The following is a 25,663-nucleotide window of genomic DNA, read 5'->3' on the forward strand; positions in this document are numbered from 1 at the left end:
TTTTATGACGGGCTTGAACTGAGTTATTGCGGGTGGCATAATTATTTATTTTTTAAATCTTTTCCCCCTGCTTTATTCTCTCATTTACATAATGCATGTGCATGAATCCTAATTTAGAATTGGGTCCTTAGTGAAAAGGGAGTTTCCTTTTAAGGTGTAACCCGTTGAGATATTGACCCCACCCCACTATCTATCATGAAACAGGCCTACCCCTCAAGGAATTGAAAGTGGGAAGAGGAAAGCACCTTGAACATACTCATTTGGCTCTGAAACAACCATTTTCCAATTAAATTCATTATTTTTTCCAAAGCTTGTATTCTGTTTTGATAAACAGTGTGCTAGTCTTATTCCCAGAGAAGATGCCTTCATGTGGTTTCTTCAAATAGTAATCTTCACGGGTGTTATATAACGTGTATTCAGTGATAAATAAATGCCACCTTTTGTTAGATATCAGTTTTTTTCTTTGTAGGAATCAGGTGACACACAACAAAAGGTAACATAATCTGTCTATAAAAAGGTTCATACATGACAATACACTCATTCTCAACRTTGATCATGACTCTTACACCCAAGCGCAAGTGGTATCTAGCATTTGTGATTGCAGGTGAGCAAATTGTATTTTAACAATACCATTTATGAATATTTATGTTAACTATTTATGAATGTGTTTGTCCCATATGAGCAAATAGTGTGTTTCACAAAATACTTAATGTACAATTCATATTTTGTGTACTACATGTATACACAGGGCTCTAAGATTTCATGTTGTAGTTTTGTGCATAGGTTCTCAGAAAATAATAATTGATTTAATATTATTGGGTTAATCCACAATAGTGACTCTACTCACTAACATTTCCATTGTATATTCTATTGCTTTACGAAAGTTCAGAAACAGCACTGTGAGGTATATGACTACTAATATCCTGATCTACTTTGCTTTCCAATTAATCTGTTAACTAAAAGCAAATGAGAACTGAAACACGTCCGTGTCTATCTCTTATCAACTCACACAGACAGAGGACTTTTGACATGGCAATACAATATAACATCTTTACCTCATTGTATGTTTATCATTATTTTCCACTCAAGTAGTTGTTTTCACCAATGAAGGAGCATCTCGAGTTCTAGATAGAAGTAAGTATAGTGAAGCAGACTTGTAATTAATTCTGTTATTAAGTTTAATCTTAATAAAAATACAAAATCAAATGTACAGTGCCTTGCAAAAGTATTCACCCACCTTGGCATTTTTCCTATTTTGTTGCATTACAACCGGTAATTTAAATGGATTTTTATTTGGATTTCATGCAATGGACATACACAAAATAGTCCAAATTGGTGAAGTGAAATGAAAAAAATAACTTGTTTAAAAAAAAATCGGAAATTCTAAACGAAAAAGTGGTGCGTGCATATATATTCAACCCCTTTGCTATGAAGCCCCTAATAAGATCTGGTGCAACCAATTACCTTCAGAAGTTACATAATTAGTTAAATAAAGTCCACCTGTGTGCAATCTAAGTGTCACATGATCTGTCACATGATCTCAGTATATATACACCAGTTCTGAAAGGCACCAGAGTCTGCAACACCACTAAGCAAAGGGCACCACCAAGCAAGCGGCACCATGAAGACCAAGGAGCTCTCCAAACAGGTCAGGGTCAAAGTTGTGGAGAAGTACAGATCAGGGTTGGGTTATAAAAAAATATCAGAAACTTTGAATATCCCACAGAGCACCATTAAATCCATTATTTAAAAATGGAAAGAATATGGCACCACAACAAACCTGACAAGAGAGGGCCGCCCACCAAAACTCACGAACCAGGCAAGGAAAGCATTAATCAGCGAGGCAACAAAGAGACCAAAGATACTCCACAGCGGAGATTGGAGTATCTGTCCATAGGACCACTTTAAGCCGTACACTCCACAGAGCTGGGCTTTACGGAAGAGTGCCCAGAAAAAAGCCATTGCTTAAAGAAAAAAATAAGCAAACCCATTTGGTGTTTGCAAAAAGGCATGTGGGAGACTTCCCAAACATATGGAAGAAGGTACTCTGGTTAAATTAGACTAAATTTGAGCTTTTTGGCCATAAAGGAAAACACATTGTCTGGCTCAAACCCAACACCTCTCATCACCCCGAGAACACCATCCTCACAGTAAAGCATGGTGGTGGCAGCATCATGCTGTGGGGAAACTGGTCAGAATTGAAGGAATGATGATACTAAATACAGGGAAATTCTTGAGGGAAACCTGTTTCAGTCTTCAAGAGATTTGAGACTGGGACGGAGGTTCACCTTCCAGCAGGACAAGGGCGTTAAGCATACTGCTAAAGCAACACTCGAGTGGTTTAAGGGGAAGCATTTAAATGTCTTGGAATGGCCTAGTCAAAGCCCAGACCTCAATCAAATTGAGAATCTGTGGTGTGACTTAAAGATTGCTGTACACCAGCAGAACCCATCCAACTTGAAGGAGCTGAAGCAGTTTTGCCTTGAAGAATGGGCAAAATTCCCAGTGGCTAGATGTGCCAAGCATGTAGAGACATACCTCAAGAGACTTGCAACTGTAATTGCTGCAATAGGTGGCTCTACAAAGTATTGACTTTGGGGGGTGAATAGTTATGCGCGCTCAGGTTTTCTGTTTTTTTGTCTTATTTCTTGTTTGTTTCACAATAAATAATATTTTGCATCTTCGAAGTGGTAGGCATGTTGTGTAAATCAAATGATACAAACCCCCCAAAAATCTATTTAAATTCCAGGGCAACAAAATAGGAAAAATGCCAAGGGAGGTGAATACTTTCACCAAGCCACTGTAGTTCCATGATGGCAATCATACACTGTAGTTCCTATATATGTGACTATCATATAAATACACAGTCACTTAATGTGGGACTTAACAAAACAATTATTTTCCAGCCTCCACAGTCAGTGCTGGAGGAGTACGTTTAGTGGATGGCCCAAACAACTGCTCTGGCAGGGTGGAGGTGTATTATGCAGGCCAGTGGGGTACAGTGTGTGATGATGACTGGGACCTTCTGGATGCCAAGGTAGTGTGTAGAGCGCTGGGCTGTGGGGTGGCGCTGGAGGCCCCGGACCAGGCTCACTTTGGCCAAGGCAGGGGGGAGATCTGGCTAGATGATGTGGAATGTTCTGGRAATGAAGAGGCGCTGCTTGGCTGCAGCTCAAATGGACTGGGGTCACACAACTGTGGACATTCTGAAGATGCAGCAGCGATATGTGAGTGGCAGTCAGGTAAGTGTGTGGTTGAATTTTCTCAGAAGATTTATCTAAACTACCAACACCAGCCAGGGGCTTGTGTAATGCTACCATTTCTCCCCTCTCTCTCTCCCTCCCTCTCTCTCTCTGTCTCTTTCTCTCCCTCCCTCTTTCTCTCTCTCTCCTGCTCTCTCCCTCTCTTTCTCTCTCCCTCTCTCCCTMTTTCTCTCTCAGGTCCATCCCCTTCAGATTTCCATTGTGAGTAATTTAAAAATTATTCCCCAATGGGCACAGACATCAATTCAATGTCTATTCCACGTTGGTTTAACGTAATTTCATTGTAATGATGTGGAAACAATGTTGATTTAAACAGTGTTCCCAGTGGGTCTTTATTTTATGTTTCAATTGCAGAAAACCTCACTATTTGCAAAGAAATTATGGTCACATCAGATATCCTGTATATTCACACGTCATGAGAAGAAACCCTTTACCGCAAGGGCATATCGACAGATTTTTCACCTAGTCAACTCAGGAATGCGAACCACCAACGCTATTACCCGCTTGGCTACCTACCGCCTTTGACCTTTGACAATGGTAGGTGATGTCTGTCTCTCCAGCAGTAGTTGAAGAGGAAAGATTAAAATCAAATTTATTGTTCACATACATGTGTTTAGCAGGCCGCTTAGCAAGGAAGAAGCCACTGCTCCAAAACCGCCATAAAAAAAGCCAGACTACGGTTTGCAACTGCACATGGGGATACAGATCGTACTTTTTGGAGAAATGTCCTCTGGTCTGATGAAACAAAAATATAACTGCTTGGCCATAATAACCATCGTTATGTTTGGAGGAAAAAGGGGGTGGCTTGCAAGCCGAAAAACACCATCCCAACCGTGAAGCACGGGGGTGGCAGCATCATGTGAACAGGCAGTGGCTCGGGTGGTTGATGTCCTTGATGATCTTTTTGGCCTTCCTATGGCATCGGTGCTGTAGGTGTTCAGGAGGGCGGGAAGTTTTCTCCCGGTAATGCGTTGGACAGACCGCACCACCCTCTGGAGAGCTTTGCGGTTGTGGGCCGTGCCGTTGCCCTACCAGGCGGTGATACAGCCCAACAGAATGCTCTCAATTGTGCATCTGTAAATGTTTGTGAGGGTTTTAGGTGTTAAGCCAAATTTCTTTAGCCTCCTGAGGTTGAAGAGACGTTGTTGCGCCTTCTTCACCACACTGTCTGTGTGGGTGGACCATTTCCGTTTGTCAGTGATGTGTACGCCGAGGAACTTGAAACTTTCCACCTTCTCCAGTGCGGTCCCGTTGATGTGGATAGGGGGGTGCTCCCTCTGCTGTTTCCTGAAGTTCACGATCATCTCCTTAGTTTTGTTGACGTTGAGTGAGAGTTTTTTTTCCTGGCACCACACTCCCAGAGCCCTCACCTCCTCCCTGTAGGCTGTCTCATCGTTGTTAGTAGTCAAGCCTACTACTGTTGTGTCGTCTGCAAACTTGATGATTGAGTTGGAGGAGTGCATGGCCACGCAGTCATGGGTGAACAGGGAGTACAGGAGGGGGCTGAGCACGCACCTTTATGGGGCCCCAGTGTTGAGGATCAGTGAAGAGGAGATGTTGTTTCCTACATTCACCACCTGGTGGCGACCCGTCAGGAAGTCCAGGACCCAGTTGCACAGGGTGGGGTTCAGACCCAGGGCCTCGAGCTTGATGATGAGTTTGGAGGGTAATATAGTGTTGAATGCTGAGCTATAGTCAATGAACACAATTCTTACATAGGTATGCCTCTTGTCCCGATGGGACAGGACAGTGTGCAGTGTGGTGGCGATTGCATTGTCTGTCAATCTATTGGGGCGGTAAGCAAATTGAAGTGGGTCTAGGGTAGCAGGTAAGGTGGAGGTGATATGATCTTTGACTAGTCTCTCAAGGCACTTCATGATTACAGAGGTAAGTGCTACGGGGCTATAGTTATTTAGTTCAATTACCTTTGCTTTCTTAGGTGCAGGGACAACGGTGGCCATCTTAAAGCATGTAGGGACAACAGACTGGGATAGGGAGAGCCAGCTGGCCTGCGCATGCTCTGAGGACGCGGCTAGGGATACTATCTGGGCCGGCAGCCTTGCGAGGGTTAACATGTTTAAATGTCCTACTCATGTCGGTCATGGAGCAGGAGAGCCCACAGTCCTTGATAGCAGGCCGCATTGGTGTCACTGTATTATCCTCAAAGAATCGAAGAAGGTGTTCAGCCTGTCCGGAAACAAGACGTCGGTGTTCCTGGTTTTCCTTTATAATCCGTGATTGTCTGTAGACCCTGCCACATACGTCTTGTGTGTGAGACGTTGAACTGGGACTCAACTTTGTCCCTATACCGACGTTTAGCCTGCTTGATTGCTTTGCGGAGGGAATAACTACGCTGTTTTGTATTCTGCCACATTCCCAGTCACCTTGCCATGGTTAAATGCGGTTCTTTGCTCCCTTCTATCCAGTTTCTGGTTGGGGTAGGTTTTAGTAGTCACAGTGGGTACAACATCTCCTATGCACTTCCTGATAAACTCATTCACCGTATCGTTATATGTGTCGATATTATTTTCTGACACTACTCTGAACATATCCCAGTCCGCGTGATCAAAACAATCATGAAGCGTGGATTCCGATTGGTCAGACCAGCGTTGAATAGTTCTCACGACGGGTGCTTCCTGTTTGTGTTTCTGCCTGTAGGAGAAAGATGTAATCGTGGTCCAATTTGCCGAATGGAGGGCCTGGGAGGGCCTTATATGCATTCTGGAAGGTAGTATAGTAATGGTCGAGAGTTTTAGCAGCGCGAGTACAACAATCAATATGTTGATAGAATTTCAGGAGCCTTTTCCTCAAATTTGCTTTGTTAAAATACCCAGCTACAGTAAATGCAGCCTCAGGATATGTGGTTTCCAGTTTACATAAAGTCCAGTGAAATTCTTTGAGGGCCGTTGTGGTATCAGCTTGAGGGGGGATATAGACCGCTGTGGCTACTATTAAGGAAAATTCTCTCGGGAGATAGTACCGTCAGCATTTGATTGTGAGATATTCTAGGTCGGGTGAACAGAAGAACTTGAGTTCATGTATGTTATGACAGTTACACCATAAGTCGTTAGTCATGAAACATATACCGCCACCCTGCTGCTTCCCGGAGAGATGTTTGTTCCTGTCGGTGCAGTGTACTGAGAACCCAACTGGCTTTACAGAGTCAGACAGTATGTCTCGAGAGAGCCATGTATCTGTGAAGCAGTGTGTTACAATCCCTGGTGTCTCTCTGAAAAGCAACTCTCGCCTTGAGCTCATCAACTTTATTATCCAGAGATTGGACATCAGCGAGTAAAATACTCAGGAGTGGTGGCAGGTGTGCAGAAGACCGCCTTGAGTACCTTAATTACTCTGGGGAGAGCAAACAAAGGATCTGCTCCAGGGAAGTTGTAATCCTGGTCATATTGCTGGAAGTTCTGGTGAGTTACCGCCGCTCTAATATCCAATAGTTCTTCCCGGCTGTATGTAATGACACAAAATAATTCCTGAGTTAATAACGTAAAAAATAGTACATAAACAAACAAAATGCTGCAGAGTTTCCTAAGAACTAGTCGCGATGCTGCCATCTCCGTCGGCACCATCATAACACCATACCATACTCTTTCTCTGTCTCTCTCCCTCTCCCTCTTTCTCTCCCTCTCTCTCTCTCTCAGGTACGTACCCTTCAGATTCAGATTCCCATTGTGAGTAATCTAAAAATGATTCCTTACTTTGTTTCAGTTGCAAAACAAGTCATAATATGTATTTGTAAAACAAAAAGTCGGTGCCCGTTACGCGTTCCTTCCTTACCCTTCCTCTTAACTCAAACAGCTGACTTGACAGTGCGCCTAGTTGATGGCCCCAACCGCTGCTCTGGCAGGGTGGAGGTCTACCAGGATGGGAGTTGGGGGACAGTCTGTGATGATAACTGGGCTTTGCTAGATGCCCAAGTTGTATGTAGGGAGCTGAGCTGTGGACCAGCCACAGAGGCTCCTCACCAGGCTCACTTTGGTGAGGGGAGTGGCTCAATCCTATTGGATGATGTGGCGTGCATGGGAAGTGAGGGATCTTTACTGGAATGCAGCTCAGGAGGGATAGGAAACCATGACTGTGGCCATGATGAAGATGCCAGTGTAACTTGCATGATGGGTAAGTCTCAGTCTACAATTACAGTAGACAAAAATAGTTTATGTTCAGATGAATTAAGGATAATTTAATACCTGTTTTTCACAATATCTCACTCTCATTGTCAATGTCCATATTTTCCTATTTTCATAACATCCTATTCAAGAACAAGAAGACCCATTTAGAAAGGGTAAGATCAATTCCATACAACTATATTATACATGTGTCATGATGACTGGGACGTGAGCACTGCTGACAGCTCCACTGTATGTGGGCAATTTTTAAAATGTAATTTAACTAGGCTAGTCAGTTAAGAATAAATTCTTATTTACAATGACGGCCTACCTCGGCCAAACCTGGACGACGCTAAGCCAATTGTGCGCCGCCCTATGGGACTCCCAATCACAGCCCGATGTGATACAGCCTGGGTTTGAACCAGGCACTTAGACCGCTGCGCCACTCGGGAGCCCTTAGGATGGCACCGGAAGGGCTGGGTTTGGTATGGGAGGTGGTATTCCCATTCTGCTAGAAAACAAGGCCTGTGTTGGAACAGAGGACTCTCTCTTTGACTGCCTCTCTGATGTGATAGGTCAGTCATGGTTATATGCTGTGGGGTCTGAATTTATTGACACCCTTGACAAAGATGAGCAAAAATGACTATAAAATAAATAATTAAAATACTGAACTAAATTGTATGCTCAGAAAAATTGGGAAATTATATTATTTATACTAATAAAATTGCTTAGAGAAAGAGATTTTGTTTAACAAGTAATATTTCTTTCTCTCAAAAAGGTAGGGGTCAAAATTATTGACACCCCTGTTTTCAATACCTTTCAATGCTTCACCTTGCGAGGATAACAGCACTGAACCTTTTTCTAAAATGGGTAATGATACAGAATCCTTCCAGATCCTAGATATCCTTTGTCTGAGCTTATGGCCTGCCCTCTTCCATTCAAACCACAGGTTTCCAATGTCTTTCAAATCCGGAGACTGAAATGTTGATTTTGTGGCCAATTAACAATTTCTTTGTGGATTTTGATGTGKATTTGAGATTATTGTCTTGCTGGAAGATCCACTTGCAGCCAAGTTTCAGCGTCCTGGTAGAGGCAACCAGGTTTTTGGCTTAAATGTACTGGTATTGGGTAAAGTTCATGATGTCATTGACCTTAACAAGGGCCCCAGGACCAGTGGAAGCAAAATAGCCCCATAACATAAAAAATACACTACCATATTTTACAATAAGTCTGGGCTTCCTTTCTGCTCATGCATTTTCATTTCGACGCCAAACCCCACCACTGGCGTGTATGGCCAAAGAGCTCTATTTTCATGTAATACAACAAATATTAACACATGGAGTTTGCTAAACAGCATTGGCACTTGGATTAGAACCGGTGCTTTGGTCAGATAACATGAAAATAGAGCTCTTTGGCCATACACACCAGTGGTGGGGTTTGGCGTCGACATGAAAATGCATGAGCGGAAAGGAAGCCCAGACTTATTGTAAAATATGGTAGTGTATTTTTTATGTTATGGGGCTATTATGCTTCCACTGGTCTTGAGGCCCTTGTTAAGGTCAATGGCAAATAATCCTGCAGCAATAGGAAATGTGAATTATTATGTGCATTATACTTAATTTTCATTTTTGTAGAAATTGTTAAATATTTCGTAATGGCAAATCAAGTCTGAAATTTCAAAGTGAAAATTGCAAACTTCAGAAGCCTTCTTAAACCTCAAATAAACTACAAGTTCTAAATTGCCTGCATTGCAGGAAGGTTCTCATACAACAGGGTGATCAAATTAAGATCCTTTTCCACCTACAAAGTTTTCAACTCAACATCAATCCCACACCCTGTCATCTTCACAGTTCTACCTGTTTATTACAGATGGCATTTCCAGAGTGCGTCTGGTCAACGGTCCCAACAACTGCTCTGGTAGAGTGGAGGTGTTTGACTCTGGCCAGTGGGGTACAGTGTGTGATGATGGCTGGGATCAGAGGGATGCTCAGGTGATGTGCAGAGARTTGGGCTGTGGAGAAGCACTAGAGGCCTTTGGATCTGCCAGGTTTGGAAAGGGCAGTGGCTCCATCTCTCTGGATGACTTGGCCTGTTCTGGCTCTGAAGACTCTTTGCTGCAGTGTCCCCACAGTGGCCTGGGTAACCATGACTGTGGCCACCATGAAGATGCAGGAGTCACCTGCGCTGGTAAGATAAATGTTTGTGGCAGGAAGTTTATACATCATTATATTGTATATGTTGGTAATAGGGCTAGTGTTACACTGTAAAAACCCAATTCTACAACAGGTATTTCTGTAGACATCCAGCCATTGAACTCCCTGTGGACCGTCTTATTCTCTTTTTGCAGTATTGGCTCGATCTATTATGGGATCTTACTTTATTAACTGGATCAAAATCATGTATAAAAAACCTAGCGCCATATTCACTAATGAAGTCCTTTAAAAATGATTCCTTCAGTGTAGAGGAACCGGTCAAGTTTGCAGTATTTTGCCTTTGCTTTTTGCAATGTTTATAAAGCTATAGTATACGCAAAGAAAAACAATGCAAAATTGATGAAACATGCACTCACCTCAGTATTGTTCGTTAACCCAATTGTTACTTAATAAAGTGAACAGGGATGCACCTAATTTCTAATCAAACCACTTAGTAAATGGAGTTAACAGTTATCTTTGTTTACAGGTCCTACAGAGAACAACAGCATTTTCACAGTGCGTCTTGTCAATGGTCCCAACAACTGCTCTGGTAGAGTAGAGGTGTTCCACTCTGGCCAGTGGGGTACAGTGTGTGATAATGACTGGGACCTGCTGGATGCCAAGGTAGTGTGTAGAGCGCTGGGCTGTGGGGTGGCGCTGGAGGCCCCGGACCAGGCTCGCTTTGGCCAAGGCAGGGGGGAGATCTGGCTAAAGGATGTGCAATGTTCTGGGAATGAAGGGTCACTGCTTGGCTGCAGCTCAGATGGACTGAGGTCACACAACTGTGGACATTCTGAGGATGCAGCAGCGATATGTCAGGGGCAGTCGGGTAAGTGAATGGTTGAATTATCTCAGACAACTTATTTAAACTTCCAACACCAACCAGGGGCTTGTGTAATGCTACCATGTTTTTCCTCCCTCTCTCTTTCTCTCTCTCTCTCAGGTCCATCCCCTTCAGATTTCCGTTGTGAGTCATCTAAAAATGAATTACCACTGGGCACAGACGTCAATTCAACGTCTATTTCACATTGGTCAACGTAGTTTCATTGTAATGATGTGGAAACAATGTTGATTTAAACAGTGTGTTCCCAGTGGGTCTTTACTTTATGTTTCAATTACAGAAAGCCTCACTATATGCAAAGAAATGACGATTCACACGTCATGAGAAGAAACCCCTAACTGACATAACCAGTTTGCCTCAGTGCAGTTTGTGGTCACTTATCACCATAAATCTGAGCATTGTTTATGGTCGGTATATTTTAGGTCCGAATAAGAGATATACATTTACATTTTAGTCATTTAGCAGACACTCTTATCCAGAGAGACTTACAGGCGCAATTAGGGTTAAATGCCTAGCTCAAGGGCACATGAACAGATTTCTCACTTTGTCAGCTCGGAGATTCAAACCAGAGACCTTTCGGTTACCGGCCCAAAGCTCTTAACTGCTAGGCTACCTGTCTCCTTTGACCTGGGTCCTGTAGTTCAGCTGGCAGACAATGGCAGGTGCTGTCTGTCTCTCCAGCAATAATTGAAGGGGAAAGATTTAACACCATACGATATTCTCTCCCTCTCTCTCTCTCTCTCTCTCCGTCTCCCAGGTCCATCCCCTTCAGATTCCCATTGTGAGTAATCAAAAAACATTTTTTACTTTATGTTTCAGTTGCAAAATGAGTCATAATACGTATTTGTAAAACAAAAAGTTAGTGCCCATTACACGTTTCTCCCTTTCCCTTCCTCTTAACTCAAACAGCTGACTTGACAGTGCGCCTAGTTGATGGTCCTAACCGCTGCTCTGGCAGGGTGGAGGTCTACCAGGATGGGAGTTGGGGGACAGTCTGTGATGATAACTGGGCTTTGCTAGATGCCCAAGTTGTATGTAGGGAGCTGAGCTGTGGACCAGCCACAGAGGCTCCTCACCAGGCTCACTTTGGTGAGGGGAGTGGCTCAATCCTATTGGATGATGTGGCGTGCATGGGAAGTGAGGGATCTTTACTGGAATGCARCTCAGGAGGGATAGGAAACCATGACTGTGGCCATGATGAAGATGCCAGTGTAACTTGCATGATGGGTAAGTCTCAGTCTACAATTACAGTAGACAAAAAGAGTTTATGTTCAGATGAATTAAGGATAATTTAATACCTGTTTTTCACAATATCTCACTCTCATTGTCAATATCCCTTCTCCATATGTTCATAACCTTCAATTCAAGAACAAGAAGACCCATTTAAAAACAGTAAGATCAATTCCATACAACTATATTATAAGCGTATCATGCGGGGCAGTGGGGTACGGTGTGTGATGATAACTGGGACGTGAGCGCTGCTGACGTGGTCTGCAGACTGCTCCGCTGTATGTGGGCGATAGATGCCCCCGTATGGGCCTGGTTTGGTATGGGAGATGGTATTCCCATTCTTCTGGACAACATGGCCTGTGTTGGAACAGAGGAATCTCTCTTTGACTGCCCCTCTGATGTGAAAGGTCAGTACAACTACATGCATCCTGAGGATGCGAGCGTTGTCTGCTCAGGTGAGATTAAAGGGGAAGTTCCATATTCAACTGTTAGATGGTTCCTGATCCTGAAAGTAGTTTATTGGCCAGGAGAACTGTAATCCATGTTTCAGTTTTCTTTAAACAACCACTGCAACCTTTAGCTAATTTTAAACGCAGTTAGCTTTATTTATTATATAGCACTTTTTAAGGTTACATAAAGTGGGTTCCAAAATTGTTGACAACCTTGATAAAGATGAGCAAAAATTACTGTATAAAATAAATAATAACGACCGGGGTCAGCCTGCAGGCAGCTGTCCCACCACAAGAGCGCGATGAGCCAAGTAAAGCCCCCCCAGCCAAACCCTCCCCTTACCCGGACGAGGCTGGGCCAATTGTGCGCCGCCCTATGACAGCCGGTTGTGATACAGCCCGGGATCAAACTCGGGTCTGTTGTGACACCTCTAGCACTGTGATGTAGTGCCTTAGACCACTGCGCCACTCAGGAGGCCCTGCCCTCTTCAATTTAAACCACATGTTTTCATGGAAAATGTTGATTTTGTGGCCAATTAATAATTTCTTTGTGGATTTTGCTGTGTGCTTGGGGTTATTGTCTTGCTGGAAGACCCACTTGCAGCCAAGTTTCAGCCTCCTTCAGAGGCAACCATGTTTTTGGCTAAAATGTCCCGGTACTGGGTAAAGTTTCTGATATCATTGACCTTAATTAACAAGGGTCCCAGGATCAATGGACGCAAAATAGCCCCATAATATCAAAGATCCTCCACCATATTTTACACTACGTACTGTATGGGTTATTTTCTGCTCATGCATTCTCATTTCGACACCAAACCTACCACTGGTAGATTATTACATACGGGAAGAACTATTGGATATCAGAGTGGTGGTAACTCACCAGCACTACCAGCATTACAACCAGGAATACGACTTTCCCGAAGCGGATCATTTGTTCACACCACCCAGGGCAATTGAACTGATTCCAGAGAGCGACCCAAAACAACGCCGGTGAAAAAGAGGGACTGGAAGCAGTCTTCTAGTCCAACTTAGGAGGAGCGCACACCACCCACCGCTTCCGAGTATATTACTCGCTTTCTGAAGAGACATCAGAGATTGTAACATATTCTGTTTCACGGAAACATGGCTCTCTCGGGATATACTGTCGGAGTCGGTCCAGCCATCTGGATTCTCAGTTCATCTCGCCGACAGAAATAAACATCTCTCTGGGAAGAAGAAGGGCGGGGGTATATGCTTCATGATTAACGACTCATGGTGTAATTGTAATAACATACAGGAACTCAAATCCTTTTTTTCACCCGACCTAGAATACCTCACAATCAAATGCTGAYCGTATTATCTCCCAAGATAATTATCTTTGGTTATTGTCCCAGCCGCGTATATCCCCCCTCAAGCCGATACCACAACTGCCCTCAAGGAACTTCACTGGACTTTATGCAAACTGGAAACCATATATCCTGAGGCTGCATTTATTATAGCTGGGGAATTTAACAAAGCAAATTTTAGGGAAAGGCTACCTAAATTCTATCAGCATATCGACTGTAGTACCTGCGCTGGAAAAATACTCAACCATTGTTATTCCAACTTCCGGGATGCATACAAGGCCCACCCCCGCCCTCCTTTCAGCCAATCTGACCACAAATACATTTTGCTCCTCCCTTCCTATAGGTAGAAACTCAAACAGGAAGTATCTGTGCTAAGGACTATTCAACGCTGGTCTGACCAATTGGAATTCACACTTCAAGATTGTTTTGATCACGCGGACTGAGATATGTTCTGGGTAGCTTCCGAGAACAATATTGACGTGTACACTGAGACGGTTACTGATTTCATCAAGAAGTGTATAGGAGATGTTGTACCCACTGTGAGTATTAAAACCTACCCTAACCAGAAACTGGATAGATGGCAGCATTCGCGCAAAACTGAACGTGCAAACCACAACAAAGTAGTAATTCCCTCGGCAAAGCAATCAAACAGGCAAAACGTCAGTATAGAGACAAAGTGGAGTCGCAATTCAATGGCTCAGACATGAGACGTATGTGACAGGGTCTACAGACAATCAGACTACAAAAGGAAAACCAGCCATGTCATGGACACCGACGTCTTGGTACCGGACAAGCTAAACACGTTCTTTGCCCGCTTTGAGGATAACACAGTGCCACCGACGTGGCCAGCTACCAAGGAGTGTGGGCTCTCCTTCTCCGTGGCCGACGTAAGTAAGACATTTAAACTTGTTAACCCTCGCAAGGCTGCCGACCCAGACGGCATCCCTAGCCACGTCCTCAGAGCATGCGCAGCTGGCTGGTGTGTTTACGGGCATATTCAATCTCTCCCTATCCCAGTCTACTGTCCCCACATGCTTCAAGATGGCTACCATTGTTCCTGTACCCAAGAATGCAAAGGTAACTGAACTAAATGATCACCCCGTAGCACTCACTTCTGTCATCATGAAGTGCTTTGAGAGACTAGTTAAGGATCATATCACCTCCACCTTATCTGTCATCCTAGACCTACTTCAATTTGCCTACCGGCCCAATAGATCCACAGACAATGCAATCGAATGCTGTTCATTGACTGAAGCTCAGCATTCAACACCATAGTACCCTCCAAGCTCATCATTAAGCTCGAGGACCTGGGTCTGAACCCCGCCTTGTGCAATTGGGTCCTGGACTTCCTGACAGGCTGTCCCCAGGTGGTGAAGGTAGGAAACAACATCTCCACTTCGCTTATCCTCAACACTGAGGCCCCACAAGGGTGCTTGCTCAACCCCCGCCTGTACTCTCTGTTTACCCATGACTGCATGGCCATGCACTCTTCCAACTCAATCATCAAGTTTGCAGACGACACAACAGTAGAATGGTTGATTACGAGCAATGACGAGACAGCCTACAGGGAGGAGGTGAGGGCTCTGGGAGTGTGGTGTCAGGAAAATAACCTCTCACTCAACGTCAACAAAACAAAGAATATGATCGTGGACTTCAGGAAACAGCAGAGGGAGCACCCCACTATCCACATCGACGGGACAGCAAAGGAGAAGGTGGAAMATTTTAAGTTCCTGTGTACATATCACTGACAAACTGAAATGGTCCACCCACACAGACAGTGTGGTGAAGAAGGCGCAACAGCGCCTCCTCAACCTCAGGAGGCTGAAAAAAATTGGGTTGTCACCTAAAACCCTCACAAACTTACAAAATTGAGAGCATCCTGTCGGGCTGTATCATCGCCTGGTACGGCAACTGCACCGCCCACAATCACAAGGCTCTCCAGAGGGTAGTGCGGTCTGCACAAAGCATCACCGTGGGCAAAGTACCTGCCCTCCTGGACACCTACAGCACCCGATGTCACAGGAAGGCCAAAAAGATAATCAAGGGTAACAACCACCTGAGCCACTGCCTGTTCACCCCGCTATCATCCAAAAGGCGAGGTCAGTACAGGTGCATCAAAGCTGGGACCGAGAGACTGAAAAACAGCTTCTATCTCAAAGCCATCAGACTGTTAAATAGCCATCACTAGCACAGAGAGGCTGCTGCCWACATACAGACTTGAAATCGTTGGCCACTTTAATAAATGGAACACTAGTCACTTTAATAATGTTTACATATCTTGCATTACTCATCTCATATGTATATACTGTTTTCTATACTCTCTACTGTATCTTAGTCTATGCTGCTCTGACATTTCTCGTCCATATATTTATATATTCTTAATTCAATTCCTTTACTTAGATTTGTGTGTATTAGGTATTTGTTGTGAAATTGTTACATATTACTTGTTAGATATTGCTGCACTGTCGGAATTAGAAGCACAAGCATTTCACTACACCCGCAGTAACATCTGCTAAACACGTTTATGTGACCAATAAAATTTGATTTGATTTAATTTGGTGTGCGTGGCCAAAGAGCTCAACTTTCATGTCATCCAACAAATGTAAACACCTGGAGTTTGCTAAATGGCATTGGCACTTGGATTGGAACCGGTGCTATGGTCAGATGACATGAAAAATAGAGCTCTTTGGCCACGCACACCAGTGGTGGGGTTTGGCCTCGAAATGAGAATGCATGAGCAGAATAGAACCCCATACTTATTGTAATATATGGTGGTGAATTTTTTATGTTATGGGGTTATTTTGCTTCCACTGGTCTTGTGGGCTTTGTTAAGGTCAATGGCAAATAATCCTGCATCAGCATGAAATGTTAATTGTTATGTGGATTAGAATTAATGGACATTTTTGTCGGGGTTGATACATTTTTCATAAGGGAAAATCAAGTCTGAGATTTCAAAGTGGAAATTACAAACTTCAGAAGCCGTCTTAAACCTCAAATACACTACAAGTTCTAAATTTCCTGCATTGCAGGAATGTTATCCTACAACAGGGTGATCTAATTAAGATGCTACATCTGTATATTTTCTACAAAGTTTTCAACTCAACGACAGTCCCACACCCTGTCATCTTCACAGTTCTACCTGTCTATTACAGATGGCATTTCCAGAGTGCGTCTGGTCAACGGTCCCAACAACTGCTCTGGTAGAGTGGAGGTGTTTGACTCTGGCCAGTGGGGTACAGTGTGTGATGATGGCTGGGATCAGAGGGATGCTCAGGTGATGTGCAGAGAGTTGGGCTGTGGAGAAGCACTAGAGGCCTTTGGATCTGCCAGGTTTGGAAAGGGCAGTGGCTCCATCTCTTTGGATGACTTGGCATGTTCTGGCTCTGAAGACTCTTTGCTGCAGTGTCCCCACAGTGGCCTGGGTAACCATGACTGTGGCCACCATGAAGATGCAGGAGTTACCTGCGCTGGTAAGATAAATGTTTGTGGCAGGACGTTTACATATCATGATATTTTATATGTTGGTAACTGTACTTACATTTGTGGCACAAATCCTATTCAAGTCATGGTACTGATATTAACATGTTTCCCACATCATCTTCAAATCATCTATAGGTGACTTTGTTGATTTTCGCAATACATTTTAGATACTTTCGGATGATTTGGATTGGATTCGTGCCACAAATTCTAAAACGTTAGCATTTGTAAAACAATCCCCAGGAAATTAACCAAAGCATGGATTTCTGTCAAACCTTGTCCGTAGACTGTTTACAGGGTAAAGAAACCAATGTAATTTTGTACTATGGGTGAACTATCCCGTTAAGCAGAAATCAGTCAAGAAGTTGTTGCTAGCTCATACGTAGATGCTGTGTAAAAGTCTGTGTGCAAAGTAATAATTTTGATCATTTTAAAATGTGGTGACCCTATGTGTCAATGTTTCACTGTTTTTCTAATTTTAGGTTCTGCTTCCGGGGCCTTCTGAAAGCATGTACTGTAGAGCTCTCATCCATCCAGTCTAGTAGTAACAATGGTCAACCATAGATACTGTATGTACATTCAAATTCTATTTCTATGATACCAACTCTCTTCTCCTGGGACATGCTGGTGTGCAAATCAAACACACGTATAAAAATACAGTACGGAAAAGCATTATCTGTAACAATTGAATTCTGACCAGAGGGGATTTTCTTGCTTTCAGCAGGGATTGTGACATCCAACTATTTAAAATCCTGCCTCATGTATCATTCATAAAAGCCCTCAATTTTTCATTCATGGTTTTAATTTCAATTCATTACATGATATTTAGACATTTAAAAGTTTGTGTTGACATTTTTCTAGTTCTACTAAACATTGTATTTGTTATGTCCCTTGCATAGTTTGCTTTCTACAAGTAACAGGACCTTGAGTCATATTACCAGGCTAGTGTACTGTGAATTATTATAGTTGACTCTATCTTGGATTAAATCAAAGTAATGAATACTGTATTGTTCTTCCAAGGTATTTACCATTTCTTTATTTTCTTTGGGATTTTACCCATATATTCCCAAAGTTGCAAGAGTAAGTTCACCTGCTAAATTCCTCTCCATCCACTCCATCAATAGAGAGCAACAATAGGTCATTGTTAGATGATCAAGGTATCTAATTAAGCTTTACAATATAGGCTAACTTGAACATTAGACTTTTCCCAAAATATCAATAGGAATATATTTTTCAAAGGCATTTCTATTACATTCTTTCTTTATTGTCCTCCTATTCCTCACCCACAATCACCATAATGGTTTCACATTGTCACGTTAGGCTTATGGGAGGTGCACTGCTGTTTAATTAATAAACATTAGTCAGACAATCACATTTATGACATGAGAGGCCCAGCAACTCAGCTAATTTCACAGGGTGAGCCTTAATAATCTCTATTTAGATTCTGAATATGCAATCAGGCAATTCCATTTTATGCCAGAAGAGGGATACATTCCAGGTGCGGTATGTTAGGGCAGATCTCAATTCACATCTGCTACAATTCTGATAGGACATTTAAAGGATTTCTAATTAATTAATTGATTGTGTAAATTGTTGTTTGGGCGTTGCTTAAAAAAAGATGGTCTCTTCATCCCTCTAGAAAAAGAGACCATCTTTTTGGTGTATACCAGACTCATGCAGGTGTATACCAGACTCATGCAGGTGAAGGTCATAGACTCAATAACTTCCTCCCTCCATCCTCTTCCTTCTTCCTCACCCCACTCCTGTGTTGGCACTGGGCTATGTTTTATTAATGGGGAAGTCGCTGGCTACATGGCTACCTCTATAATTAATGTAGTTTAGCATTAGAAGGCAATGTGTTCTGGGGAGAAGGACAGGAGAAATCTGATTATGATGAATGGACAGTGCATATCAATGAGACCAGAAAAACAACCTGTCATTTTGTCTATGTGTAATAAACTACGTAACACTATATGCTCTGATTGTCTATTACATGTTCTGTAGACAAAATGCTTAGCTAATTATTATGATGATAATAAAAACATTTAATTGTGATGAGGCAACATAAACCTGTTACAGAGCCGTTTTCAATGTAGGGCTATCAAGTAGCTTATATAGGCCTATCTACCTCCATGAATTGATGAAAGTCATTCTGATTATTATTTACTGTATGATGATTAGATTTTTTWTTTTATTATGTTGAGATTTTGTTTTACGAATGGCTGTCTTAAGCTCAGACAGTCTATATAGGGATATTAGTACCAATATTCTGGACTAACGTGGTTGTAAAGTCTGGGTGAGCAAGGGGAGGGGTTGCAGGGAGGGATAGCTAGGAGCGTCAGCTCGGCAGTCGCAGCATCCATCCACCCCACTCCTACCCGTCGCATAGAACAGCCCATTTTAATGTTGCCATCATCATAGGACGAGTGCGGTAAGCGAGAAATCGTTTCAGCATGTAGACCCAAATTCTTGCTCACCAATTGGAGCTTATGCTGTATTATCAATTAGACGAAAAAATTACACCAACGAGAATAATTGGGACCAACGACCAGAATAACAGTAAAATATCAAATAGCTACCTGCGGTCCTTAACCGTTAATTTATGCAAACACGCTAATATCTGCCTTCCATCAAATAATTTTATTCCGCATTAGAGGAATTCCACATAGACGTCTGCACAATTCTGTGCTATACATTGTTATTTCCTGACCAGAAACAACAGATGGAACATCACGTCGGTATAGTCTACATCCTTCAAACGTTTTTGTCTGTCGGATATGAAGTGAATTTAAAAGTAAAGAACATTGGATTTCCTGTTTTTCTAAACTCTCCTTTGACGTMCTTGGACATGGCCGGGTGAGTATTTTTTATCTCAGTTCAATGGTGGTCTATCATTATGGTGGACTAAGGATAATATGGCATCAAAATGCCTCATGATATTGGAGTGACCTGTGAAAATGGCGAATATTTGCACCATTTATTAGACCTAGGCCTATTATTATAGCCTATACCTTTCTCGGTAGAACACTAGTATTGATAGCAGTCATCCAAAATATTATGGTACAGGTAAACTATAATAATGACATAAAATGTATTCATGAATCCAATATAGTGAATTGGCTACGTTACCTTTATCAATACGAGATGCTATAAAACATTTATTTGTCAGTTATTACAGGCAATTATAATTTATTACCGAGTAGACTATGTAGGCTACATTAATGTTGTGGGCAACAGGAATAGATTATTATTCATAGTAGGGCAGCACTGCCATCTGGAATATATAAAATCCCGATTTGGCGTATTCTGGGAATTGGGTATAGGCCTACCGGTCACTTCTATGATTTATATGAGTATGCCGTTATTTTATGTCTGAATGAGTCAAATCCGTGCACAGAGATAAATTATTCCGCAAATGAGCCAGTCAACACGGTTATAACCTTGTAGTAGGCCAGCTCACAGATTAAATGTAGCACATTCACTCGGGCAAAATTGTATAATTTTCCCACCATAAAGAAACACACTGTGTTCCAATCGTATTTTTCCATGAGCTGCAATTCCTCTGAAATCTGTTGCCTCGAAAATATGTTCTCATTCGTATTAGGCCCATCATATCCCCATTCACCTCTGGAAAAACAATTGTAAAAATTATGAATATAAGGAAAGGTGTTATTTCCCTACTTTAGTGTGCATTTCTATCGTAAGGGATGGATATCGCTGACATAAGAGAGAATTTGTGCAGACCAAGGTTAACACTGATATCTGAAGGTTACAAGTAAAGGGCATGGTGGATTTTGACAATGTACTAAAACATGCTCCGTCTTGCAAGGGAAATTGAGGATTTTTTAAGTTATGATATATAAACACATATGTTTCCATTCACTTTTTGATACTGTGGAAATATAAAAACATCTTAATAAAGCCTAATGCTTCGTGCCACGATGGAGGCAATTTTCACCTCGCATCACTCGGAGGAGAGTATCCTCTGTATCCCAGATCGCTGAGCATCATGGCTGTGCGCGTCACCTTGGTAAAAGCCCATTCTAGACATGGATTGGCTATTTCCGTACGAGCGTCACGACGCTCGTTTAGGAGACTGTACTGTGATAACAAATATATTATGGAAATGTGTTTAACCTTAAAAATGTTGTTGGGATTTTGATGATTCCTGGGCCCATATAGCAAGTATGGGTGGAATAGCATAAAGGGAATGCAATTCACTGTTTGAAGATGAGGAGGAGAGGGGTTATTATGCGAAGGGTCCCTTTATACAATACTCAGAAAAGTGTAGGTCTGATGCATTACCTAAACGCTTGTAAAATTCATGAGACAAAATAATCAGATAATTCCATGCACACGAATGCCTATAAAACATTGAATAGGGCCTAAAACGTATTAAATCATAAGGAAATGTACACATTTCTTTGTAATGATTACAATTTGATGCCATGATTCAAGGATGTAACTTAGAGTCATAGATAAATAACATTATGAAGATATTGTATATTTGCATGGGTTTTCATCCCAATGCCTTTCTCCTCCTATTTTTAGTATGAACATTCATTACGGTTAAGTATGTCCCCCTGATCAGAGAGCCAACCCACTACTAAGCAGTTAGAGAGGCCATAACATCCTAAATCAATAAACTAAAAATCAATAGACTTTTTATAAATAAATTATGTCTGTTTTTTTGTTTCGTTTGATTTGTGTCCCAGTGAGGGAGGGGGTGGGATTGCAGCAACTCCTATTGGATCATTAATAATTCTCTTTGGTGCAAATTATAGATCACATTTTTATGACGGAGTGAAATCCTGTCAAGATGCTGAAATCCTTACAATCTGAGAGTTCTTTTCAGACTTGGGTTTATAGTAGCAAATGTTGACAACTCAACATCTAGATAGGGTTTAATGATGTAAGAATATTCCCTACAAAACCCATCTTCTCCATCTTCTCCAGCCTTTAGGTGAATCCTACACTGCACCTGCCAAAGCATCTTTCTCTTCACCTCCAAACGCTTGAGCTCTTCTTTCTGTTTTTCTCCTTACAAATATCTGTTTCTATGGATTGGTATCCCCCTTATCATTTTGTTTGATTCTCTTTTCTCTTCTGGGGTTTTGAGACAGACCAGATTAAGGTCTTTGGTGGAATAAACCACCGACAAATCACACAACAAAAACATTTCCAAATGTTCTTCCACACATGCCCTGATATGGAGAATCATAGAAGGGGCAAAGGAGGGAGTGGCATGGGGGAACATTAATCTAAAAATCACATAGTCAAGCATTTCCTACCCTGGCCTATCCTGGCCTACCCTGGCCCTTTTCAAAGAAGTCCATCAAAGAATCATTGTTTTTTGAAGAATCAATACACTTCTATTACCACACATTATCATGGGGGACTTAGCCAATAGTTCGGTGGAGTTCAAACCCAAGAAGCGAGGTAGTGGAGGGGGAACAGAGGTCAACCATGCAGGGGACTTTGGGGCCACCCTGGAGGACCTGCGGGACCTTATGGAGCTGAGAGGTGCAGAGGCCATTCAGAAGATCCAGGAGAACTACACGGACACAGAGGGCCTCTGTCAGAGACTGAAGACCTCCCCAGCCGATGGTGAGAGTCTCACTCAGACACACCACTCTCAGTGACATTCTTCACTGGAAACATACAATGCACTTTATTAGTCTTCCTTACTAATCAAATTCAAACCAATAGGTCAAATCAACTGGATTTTTTATGAACAACCAGTTGATGATATTTTATGCTATAGCGCCACTGCCATCGTGTTTGCATAGATGGTTTCTACCAGATGTCCTCATTTGTACTGTCCTCATCCGCCTGGTTTTCTATCTGTATTTGTGCATTCCCAACTCAGTCTGCCCGAACAGGCTTTCATGTTATGTTGCTAAGCTACAAAAGCATCAGCACTCTGGTGGGTGTGAGGCAGAGAGACAGACACCTCCTCTCATTCATCATGGCCTCCTGCAGCAAACATAAAATAGGCCTGAGGAGAGATGCTCAAACCACTATATGAGCGGTTAATGTTTTCAGCATATTGCTTTATTTTCACCATTATAGTTTAAAATTATGTAATTTGTCACTTTTTAGATGATGTTAAATTATACAAGCGCCTATGATTCAACAATATCTGCACACTTTTATGATGATTACAAAACTATTTTTATAATTCAGTAGAGATAAATGTAGGCTGTTTCAGTTAGAGAGATGAAGGGGAATTTGTTCATGAACCTTTCATTACCATGGCAACTGTGAGAATATTGTCTGAATGAGTAAAATGTGACTTTTCACAGAGAGTCAGATTAATTATTAATTTGCATATCTCATCGCCCTGAAATGTTCCTACTCACGTGTCTTTTTATCACCAGATTGTTTCACACATCATTTCTGAACTCGGTTATAGTGCGACTACATTTTGACTACCCGACGAAATGGGATTGTGTGAAAAAGAAACAGATAAAGAGAGAAGGAGAGAAAGAGATACAGAGAGAGTGATGGCTGAGTTGCCAGTAGCAGCAGGTGACGTTTGGCAGGGAAGGACATGAGGAGTGTGTGACAGTCTGCCTAAGTGTGCTTGCCAGAGCACACACCCCACTGACTTAGCCATCTGTGCTGTTCCCACCCCATCTATCTCACTTCACCAAGAGAGCACCCAGCACTCAAACATGTATATGTCTGTCATATGATGCATGTGAGTGAGTCTATTGACATGTACATTTACAGAAATAATTGAATGATGCCTTATGCCGTGTTCTGTCTGCTCTATTGTAGACATTTTGATAGCACTTTATTTGAATGCTCTGTCATAATGCCTACACAAGGCTATAATAAACATGGCCTAGTCTGTAATTTTCTCAAGTTCTATGACCATGTCCAATATAATGTAATGACTGTTTATGACAACAGTATTTCACAARGCCAGTTTCTAATATGAACCTATCATGAAGTGTTTCACACTGACTTTGTGAATCATGATGCACTGAAACTCAACAGATTAATGTCAGAGACCTGCAATTTGACAAATGTTTAGTCTTATGTAGGCATCCTGACAGAACTACCCCCCTTACCTACTGAATTCACGCAAGACTCTAATGCCCTCTAGTAGCGTTTTACATTAAATCCAGTGAGNGAGAGAGAGAGAGAGAGAGAGAGAGAGAGAGAGAGAGAGAGAGAGATGGCTGGGTTGACAGTAGCAGCAGGTGATGTTTGGCAGGGGAGGACATGAGGTGGGTGTGCCAGAGCACACACCCCACAGAGAAGCAGACACACACTGACTTAGCCATCTGTGCCATTCCCACCCCATCTATCTCATTCTACTAAAAGAGCACCCAGCACCCAGTGTCAACACTCAAACATTTATATGTCCGTTATATGATTCATGTGAGTGAGTCTATAGCAATGTATTTTACAGAAGTAATTGAAAGATGGTTATGCTGTGTTTTGTCTGCTCTAATGTAGACATTTTGAAAGCATTTATTTTAATGCTCTGTCATAATGCCTACACAAGGCTGTAAGAAACATGGCCTAAACTGTAACTATCTCAAGTTCTATGACCATGTCCCATATAATGTAATGACTGTTTATGACAACAGTATTTCACATGGCCAGTTTCTAATATGAACCTATTATGAAGTGTTACAGACTAATTTTCATGGCAGAGACCTGCAATTTGACAAATGTTTGGTCGTAAGTAGGCATCCTGATAGAACATCCAAATAACGTTTCACTCTACAGTAATCTTCAACAGTTCCTTAGCTACCCACTTACCTACTGAATTCACACAAGAATCTGATACCCTCTAATAGTGTTTTAAATTAAATCCAGTGAGGTGGATGAAGGGATGCCATGCACCATGTTCAGTAGCAGCATTCCCTGTCCTCTCTAGGCCTATCGGACAACCCGTCAGACCTAGAGAAGCGTGGTCAGGTGTTTGGCCAGAACTTTATCCCTCCTAAGAAGGCCAAGTCGTTCCTGGAGCTGGTCTGGGAGGCCCTACAGGATGTAACTCTTATCATCCTAGAGATAGCTGCCATCATCTCCCTCGCACTGTCCTTCTACCAACCGCCTGGAGAGGAGAGCGAAGGTAGGTGTGACTGACTGTCCAGGTATCAGACTTTGGCCTTCCGCATGCCTTAATAAAGCATTAATTAGCCCTCTGAGCTAAAGCCTAGGCAATAGCTATGGGAGTTAACACAGGTTTTCAGTTCTCTCAGTTAAGGTAACTCATCAGGTGAGCGGAGTTCCCTCTTCCCTCACTTCTCTGCCATATCTCTCTTTCTCTCTCTCTCTCTCTCTCTCTAGGGGACTTCTCCTGATCCTGGACTGACCGTATTTGATTTGGGCCACATCCCCAACCCATTTCAGCCACAGGGATCTGGATGACGGTGCCATTCCGCACCACGGCAAATCGCTGCTCCTGCTCAATGCGGCTCTGCAGCCCCCGGAACTGCTTCTCTTGCTCCAGTCGTTAAAGGCCGTCACAGCACTACGCAGACGACAGACAGCAAGATGGCCGCGCCCTCAATCCAGCCAGCCTCCGCTCGCCTCGTCCTCTGCACCGGATGCCACATTCCCACACGCTGCAGAGAGAAGAAATAGGAAGAAAGATAGAGCAGAGGAGAAAGAAAAGGAGGTGAGAGACAGGGCAAAGAGAGAGAGAGAGGAGGAGAGAGAGAGAGAGAGAGAGAGAGAGAGAGAGAGAAGAGAGAGAAGAGGAGAGAGGAGAGAGAGAGAGAGAGAGAGAGAGAGAGAGAGAG

At 42.6% G+C, this 25,663-nt stretch overlaps 2 protein-coding genes and 1 pseudogene across 2 annotated transcripts in view; 2 read left to right on the forward strand and 1 right to left on the reverse strand.

Annotated features, from left to right (window-relative positions):
• The first annotated feature begins 555 nt into the window (after window positions 1–555).
• LOC111976900 (scavenger receptor cysteine-rich domain-containing protein DMBT1-like) lies at window positions 556–18,767 on the forward strand. Its single transcript, XM_070447730.1, has 10 exons — window positions 556–604; window positions 2,907–3,242; window positions 7,074–7,391; window positions 9,251–9,583; window positions 10,091–10,402; window positions 11,324–11,641; window positions 11,783–11,806; window positions 11,839–12,099; window positions 16,571–16,888; window positions 17,378–18,767. Exons 1-10 carry the CDS (start codon window positions 556–558, stop codon window positions 17,398–17,400), a joined length of 2,292 nt encoding a protein of 763 aa, XP_070303831.1. The 3' UTR covers window positions 17,401–18,767.
• Window positions 18,768–19,246: 479 nt separating this feature from the next.
• Window positions 19,247–25,663, forward strand: part of LOC111976901 (plasma membrane calcium-transporting ATPase 3-like) — a 41,566-nt gene continuing 35,149 nt past the window's right edge. The window contains exons 1-3 of the mRNA XM_070447927.1: window positions 19,247–19,751; window positions 21,852–22,502; window positions 24,793–24,990. Coding sequence (XP_070304028.1) covers window positions 22,286–22,502; window positions 24,793–24,990 — 415 coding nt within the window. The 5' untranslated portion in view covers window positions 19,247–19,751; window positions 21,852–22,285. The remainder of the gene's footprint in view (window positions 19,752–21,851; window positions 22,503–24,792; window positions 24,991–25,663) is intronic.
• Window positions 25,428–25,663, reverse strand: part of LOC139029072 (plasma membrane calcium-transporting ATPase 3-like) — a 6,952-nt pseudogene continuing 6,716 nt past the window's right edge.

This window comes from Salvelinus sp. IW2-2015, linkage group LG17, assembly GCF_002910315.2.
Source record: "Salvelinus sp. IW2-2015 linkage group LG17, ASM291031v2, whole genome shotgun sequence".
In the NCBI taxonomy this organism is placed as follows: Eukaryota; Metazoa; Chordata; class Actinopteri; order Salmoniformes; family Salmonidae; genus Salvelinus; species Salvelinus sp. IW2-2015.